General features: G+C 36.5%; 1 protein-coding gene across 1 annotated transcript; it reads right to left on the bottom strand.

Moving 5' to 3' along the window:
• Positions 1-666: 666 nt before the first annotated feature.
• On the bottom strand, positions 667-2,581 carry LOC114789766 (fish-egg lectin-like). Its single transcript, XM_028979120.1, has 5 exons — positions 2,491-2,581; positions 2,144-2,371; positions 1,826-2,046; positions 1,271-1,398; positions 667-1,049 (listed from the first exon to the last, which is right to left on the bottom strand). The coding sequence occupies exons 1-5, from the start codon at positions 2,543-2,545 to the stop codon at positions 908-910; spliced, it is 774 nt and encodes a 257-aa protein (XP_028834953.1). The 5' UTR covers positions 2,546-2,581; the 3' UTR covers positions 667-907.
• Between the last annotated feature and the right edge of the window lie 4,979 nt (positions 2,582-7,560).

The following is a 7,560-nucleotide window of genomic DNA, read 5'->3' as shown; positions in this document are numbered from 1 at the left end:
AATTGTTGTTAGCAGCAAGCTCACTGTCAACATTTACTTGGATACTTTAAGATGTTATTCATGATAATAAAAATAATTTTATTACAAATACCAATGTTCATAAGTCCCAAAACCAATACAAATTGTGCACCCAATCCTGCCGTATTGAGCACCAATTTAAAAAGATGAAATTTGCAACTAAGGCAAAGCAACTGTTTGGGGCACTGGTTGGCTAAACATTCATGACATATCAGTAGTATGCAAAGTTTGCAATGATATTATGCATTAAACAGCATGTGCTGTAATCTGCTTGTTATATTACATGCATAATAGTATATGATGAATTGCAGAAAAATAAATTGTGAACCATGTCCACTGAGACATTTTGGTAGGACTACATGTGTCTGACTATTCTAGCATTTAGTTCTGCACTGAGTTTAAAAATCGAGAGGGCCTTATACAGTCTTTCCTTGACTTAGTCACACATATTACTAAACTGAATTTGTAAACTATTATTTAAATTCAGACATGAAAACCTATTAATATGTGCATTACACATTATTAAACAACTACAAACATTTTCTCATTCTTTGATAACTCAAATAATTGAATTTAGGGATTACAGATAGGCTGCTGTTATTTCTTTGGTATACATTTAATTAATATGTTTCATAATATTTGGTTTAATTAAATGCACACAGAAATATTTATTTTTAATGCATTGCTTTATAGACAAAACCAATAAGGAGGCCTGGCTCACACAGGAGGCATGTGAACAAAAAGAAGCCCAGTTTATACATAGTCAGTTAATACGTTTTATAATGTTCTTCTTATAAAAGATAAACTGATAGAAAAGTCACCTTTCAATATCCATAAAACAAGAAAAATAGTATGTCATAAGAGTAATTTTGGTTTTTCTCAAACAGGCTCAGACAACACAGTCAAGGATGCTGTTTTGAAGTGTAATGGCCCAAATGTGGCCTTGGTCATAGCTCACATGCTTCAATTTGTTGCACATAGAAATAAGGGCCCAGTCAGTCCCAGCTGGTTTGTCAGAAGAGACACCAGTTCTGTGGAAAACATGATTTGAAATAGGGGGTTATTCATAGGGCACAAATCATTTTATCTTATTAATTAGGATATGATATTATGTGCTCCTGTTGTGTGTTCTCTAAATTAAACCATCAAATTAAAGGAAAACTTATATTTAAATAACATAATTCTGGAAAAATAAATGACCTGATCCTATTTGATACCATGAATTGTTTGGTGTAAACGGAACAATACTCACCTCTGGTAAAGATCTCCCCCAGCATTGACTCCGAACACACTTCCGTCTGTCCCAACCTCCACCATTACCAAGGCGCCCGGGATTTGTTCCCAGCTCATACTACCTCTACACTCTGCTGAAGTCACACCCTACAAGCAGGATCAAATATACAGCAGTTATGAAAAAGTGCACACCTTTTTTTAATTTCACAAGAAATAATAATTTGTCATGTCTTGTCTCCTGTAGGCCACCAGATGGAGCCACTTTTGTGTCCTTGTCTGAGTGAACCACATTTTCCGTATTAATAGGCTCCTTGTTTTCTCCAGTTTCTCCAAGTAGACTCATACTTGTGAGCAATCCTTAGTTCAGTTTGGCCATTGTACCTGTTTATGTTTGCATATGGTTGAGTTGTTAAATAAAGTTATGTTCATGTTGTGCACTTGTGTTTCATAACTATCTATTGTGGACATTACGTTACTATTACAAAAGCATGGCATTTTAACAGGAGCGTGTACAATTTTCTGTATTCTCCAATCTGTTCACCCCTTCAGTGTTTTTCCTGTCTGTTCAGCAAACCTTCATTATGTAGATATTATTATTTGAGTTGACTCCCCAGCAGCTGTATGGTCCACAGGAGTAGTATTTCAGCGAGCCAGGTAAGTTCTGCCAGGGGGCTGGTGATGATGTGGGTTTGTTGAAGGCCAGATTTGGATCTTTACCCAGGCAGAATATACCATCAAACATGTTAACTCCACCTAAAATTCCATTTCCTCCAGCATCCACCTGTTTGAGCAAACCTGAGAGATGCACTAAATTACTGAAGCTCTAGAACGTTTTACAGTTTCATACAGAATGTTTTACTCTCATAGTTCTTGCATTCAATACAGTGTTTACCTGACACTTTCAGCCAGGTGCCTCCGACAAGTTTGAAGATTTCATTGTTGGCATTGGTTCCCCAAACACCTGAGGGCCCTACGGTCACATGTTTAAGGGCACCAGGAAGCTGGGTCCACTGGTCCCCATACAAAGTATAGATCTTGTTATCATTATTCACTCCAAATACCTGACCAGACCCTGCATCAACTTGTTGCAGCTCTCCAGGTACTGTGTTGCAGTTCAGTGCTGTGAAGAAAATGTAAAATCGATCCAATAATTAAAAAAAATCTGTCAAGCTGTATACTGCTGCCTGAAAGTACACAAATTCAATCACAATTTTACAAATGATAACAGAACCCATTTACCAAGACTGAGACTGAATAAGCCCATTGCACAGAGGACAATGAATCCCATCTCCATCTTGTTTGTGATGTGGTGCTCTCTGGTGTTTCTGTAGGATGTGTCGCAGCTTTAAATAGTCATACAGTCACGCAACCCTTTTTTTTTTGTTTGTTTTGTTTTCTTTGGGATACGCTGTTTCAGATATCCTGTTTAAATTTCATGCTCCAGTTCACTTTTCATGATTTACTTTTCTCACTCTTGCTTAACTTCCGTGATCTTTATACACACAATAACTACTGTTAAATATTTTATGATTGTGATTGTTTTCCTTGATATGCAATTACACAATTCAGATTATGTAATCTTCAATATTGAATATTACATAATCTGAATTTGAGAGCCATTTCTATAGCATGCTAAATCTCTCCAGATGGGTGTTGTCCACAATGCATTTTATCTTCCCCACTTCAGGGCTACACATCTCCCCCTTTTTTATTTTGTTTTATTAATTTTTATTAATTTTCAGGATGCAGAATCATGTAGAATCACTGTTGGACCTGTTTGTGTTATCACAACACATGATTAAACCACCAATAAATATTAAAAAAGTAAAAATACGCCCTGAACTCATCACACCATAAATCAATGTGCTATTAAACAGAATTTAGCCTGTCTACCCAGCAGGTGTCCTGGTAATGTGTCAATGCTAATATTTGCTAGGTAAGACATGCTGCATACATCTTATAAATAAACTATTTGACTTAAGCCAATAAATTCCTCTAACAAGGCTTCTATAGTTACCGTAAAAATCAAGGGTGGTAGTAGCCTAGTGGTTCAAAGTAGCCCAGGTTCAAATCCCACTTTCTACCATTGTGTCCCTGAGCAAGACACTTAACCCTAAGTTGCTCCAGGGGAGGAATGTCCCTGTAACTACTGATTGTAAGTCGCTCTGGATAAGGGCGTCTGATAAATGCTGTAAATGTAAATGTAAAAAAAATATTGGCAGCAGTTTTGGCAGTAAAATGCTATTTAATTACAATATTTTTATTGAATATACACATTACAGTATTGTATGTAAGTTTATATATTATGTTGTCAGAACTAACAGCCCCCAGGGAGCCAACATTCACCTGTTTAATGTTAGTTGACAGTTTGATCCATAAATGAGACTGTGTCTATTTATTTTGTGCGGGATGATAGTGGCCTAGGGGTAACACACTCGCCTATGAGCAAGAAGACCCGGGTTCAAGTCCCGCTTACTACCATTGTGTCCCTGAGCAAGACACTTAACCCTAAGTTGCTCCAGGGGGACTGTCCCTGTAACTACTGATTGTAAGTCGCTCTGGATAAGGGCGTCTGATAAATGCCGTAAATGTAAATGTAAATGTAAATGTAAATTTCCGAAAACCTTCCCCCGCCCCTGTATCAATACACTGTAAAAAGTCTCACATGGGTGTAGCTGATTTGAAACATTAATGGCTTTGGTTGTATTATTTTGGCTTGGAAAGCCAGAATCTTACTATTCCACTTCTTCTTCTTCTTCTTATTCTTCATCTCCATTTTCTATATTTCTATTTTTTGCCACTGCTTTTATAAACAAACCACTACTCTGCCCATGTGCCACACCCGTTTTTCCCATTCACATAACATATCTTAAAGTTTTACAATTTCACCTATTCCACAAAATTAACTAATTCAACAAAAATTCAACTCTTGCTGTTCCTTCTTCTACTTCTACTGAAATTTTTTACAATTTTAACCATTCCACAAAATTAATTCAACAAGGATTCCACTCTTCCCCTTCATCCTTTCATCCTCTCGTCTTGTAACCTTTTTACTGCTTTCCGTGGCAAAACCTTTTCTAGTTAATTTTATTCACTGACTACAACCAGAATTTGTTTTTGTTTAACAATTTTTGTAAGTGGTGAATTTTTACCTTAAAGGTCCCCTATTACTGTAATACGAGTTCCCCTAGCCTGTCTATGGTCCTGCAGTGGCTAGAAATAGTGACATGTATAAAGAGTGCAATCCTACTTTGCCATTCATAGAGCGGTAGCTCAGACAGTTGAATCTGTAATGTCTCACCTTATGACGTCATAAGGGGAAAGGTTTCCTCCCCTTTCTCATACTTTGTCCACACAGAGAATTTCCCACCCCTTCCCTAAAAAAGGAACTCCACCGACTGTCATGGCTTGAAAATGTGTGAAGCATTGCAGTTGGTTAGTGACCGGATATAAAAATGAGCACAATTTTTTTTTTTTAGTTTGGTCATTAAACACTCTAAACACTGGTTGGTGAATGGTGTTGATGACATTGTTGCCATAAATGCCCCCTTAACGTCTAAAGGCCTCTCTCCTCCTCTCACTGAAATGGAGATATTGTGCCAGATCCAGGTCCATAAGGTTGAATCTACCGAGGAAAAGCCCTTGAAGGAGTACTCTATATCCGAAGCCCCTGTGAGGGTGATTGGGAGTTCACAGCTGGAGGTGGGGCACAGGATGTCTATTTTGCTCACAAGGGATCTTTCAGGGGCTAACACATTCCTTCTGCTCAGTGGAAGCCAGTGCTGGGTTTATGGCAACATCATTAATCACCAATAAATATTAAAGCAATAAAACTGTGCTCATACCACAAATAAGTGTTTTATTAAGGTATCTGTATCTGGCATTTTTCATGGTAAGGTGTCAATGCTACAAACCAGATTCCAAAAAAGTTGGGACACTAAACAAATTGTGAATAAAAACCGAATGCAATGATGTGGAGATGGCAAATGTCAATATTTTATTTGTAATAAAATAGAATAGATGACAGATAAAACATTTAATCCGAGTAAATGTATCATTTTAAAGGAAAAATATGTTGATTCAAAATTTCACTGTGCATAAAGACAACAGTTCTTTATGGTTAGGCAAAGAAATCTCAAGGACTCATTCTTTGCTCCTTTGTACTCAAATAAAGTCTCAAATAAAGTCTGTCATGATCCGGACCGGCAGCGGTTGACCGGAGTTTCATGTTAGTCTCGTGTAATGTTCCCTGATCGTGTTCACCTGTTGTATATTTATATAATTGTATAAAACTATCCTGTTCGTGTCTGTTAACACTGCGTGTTAATGTTCGCTTGTCGTGTGCAGTTTGTATTAAACCCCTGTCGTGTGAAGTCGTGCATATGCGTCCTCCTTCATCGCCATGTCCTGCCCCCACGTGACAAATGGCAAACAACGCCAGAACGCGAAGATTTTGAGGAAATTGTGTTCATAAAATGTAACGCGTAACGGCATAAATTGTAGAAATGAAGTGGAGTAGGAAGTACAGATAATTGCCGCAAAATGTAGTGGAGTAAAATAAAAAGTATGCATTATTATTTTACTTAAGTAAAGTACAGATACGTAAAAATGTACAGTAACGAAGTACAAATACTTTGTTACATTCCACCACTGGTGGTCAGACGAGTCACAATTCGAAGTTCTTTTTGGAAATCTGAGACGCCATGTCATCCGGACCAAAGAGGACAAGGACAACCCAAGTTGTTATCAACGCTCAGTTCAGTAGCCTGCATCTCTGATGGTATGGGGTTGCATAAGTGCGTGTGACATTGGAAGCTTGCATGTCTGGAAAGGAACCATCAATGCAGAAAAATATATTCAGGTTCTAGAACAACATATGCTCCCATCCAGATGTCATCTCTTTCAGGGAAGACCCTGCATTTTTCAACAAGGTAATGCCAGACCACATTCTGCATCAATCACATCATCATGGCTACGTAGGAGAAGGATCCGGGTACTGAAATGGCCAGTCTGCAGTCCAGATCTTTCACCTATAGAGAACATTTGGCGCATCATAAAGAGGAAGGTGCGACAAAGAAGGCCCAAGACGATTGAACAGTTAGAGGTCTGTATTAGACAAGAATGGGAGAGCATTCCTATTTCTAAACTTGAGAAACTGGTCTCCTCGGTCCCCAGACGTCTGTTGAGATTTGTAAGAAGAAGGGGAGATGCCACACAGTGGTGAAAATGACCTTGTCCCAACTTTTTTGGGATTTGTTGACACCATGAAATTCTGAATCAACATATTTGTCTCTTAAAATTATACATTTTCTCAGTTTAAACTTTTGTTCCATGATTTATGTTCTATTCTGAATAAAATAGTTGGCACCTCCACATCATTGCATTCGATTTTTATTCACGATTTGTATAGTGTCCCAACTTTTTTGGAATCCGGTTTGTAATATTTGGCATGGTATTATACACTGACATGGTAATATTTACAAGATAAATAGTAAATATTACCATCTACTTGAACTAATAAAATAGTCTTGTAAAGCCTTACAAAATTACAGTAAAATGTTGGCAGCAGTTTCTGCATTAAAATGCTGTTTAATTACAGTATATTTATTGCATATAAAATTACAGTACTTTACTTTACTTTTTTCCAGGATTACTATTGTACTTTGTACATTTGTACAGTATTTTAATAGTGAATATTTAAACAAATAAGATTTTTTACAGTCAATTATTATTGTAATAAATTTTTTGTCTGAATAACATTTATTGTGGAATATTCTAAAGTTCTGCTGTTTCCTGTTATTTATCCAGTTGTGACATTCACCCATATGTAAGTTTATACATTATGTTGTCAGAACTAACAGACCCAGGGATCCAACAGTCACCTGCTTAAACTTTGCTAGACTGTTTGATCCATACATTGTGTAAATTTGACTGTGTCTATATATTTCAGAAAACCTTTCCCTCTCCCTTTATCAATACACTGTAAAAGTGGTGTAGCTGATTTAAACAAATTATTGGCTTTGTTTTTTTTTATTTTGTTTAAATAAAAAAATGTTGCTTATCAACATTTATTAGTTTTTTATACCCTGAGCCAGAGGTTACAAACGTGGGGTATGTGAAATGTAAAATGTAAAGGATTCTGCAGGAAAAAACATTTTATAAAATATTGAATTTTGAATATATTTGAATAATATTGAATTACAGGCTGCTGTTATTTCTTTGGTATACATTTGATTAAAATGTTTCATAATATTTGGTTTATTTAAATGCACACAGAAATATTTGTTTTTAATGCATTGCTTTATTTAT

This window comes from Denticeps clupeoides, chromosome 5 (assembly GCF_900700375.1).
Source record: "Denticeps clupeoides chromosome 5, fDenClu1.1, whole genome shotgun sequence".
In the NCBI taxonomy this organism is placed as follows: Eukaryota; Metazoa; Chordata; class Actinopteri; order Clupeiformes; family Denticipitidae; genus Denticeps; species Denticeps clupeoides.
The sequence above is the reverse complement of the archived record's forward strand: the minus strand, read 5'-3'. Positions and strand labels throughout refer to the sequence as shown.

Bases quoted from the DNA above. Each gene is read 5' to 3' on its own strand.
- LOC114789766 (XM_028979120.1), bottom strand. From the start codon at position 2,545: ATGGAGATGGGATTCATTGTCCTCTGTGCAATGGGCTTATTCAGTCTC. The intron at 2,372-2,490 runs GTAAATGGGTTC...TTTTCTTCACAG, and splicing joins CTTATTCAGTCTCAGTCTTG to CACTGAACTGCAACACAGTA. The intron at 1,399-1,825 runs GTTTGCTGAACA...TCCTGCTTGTAG, and splicing joins ATAATATCTACATAATGAAG to GGTGTGACTTCAGCAGAGTG.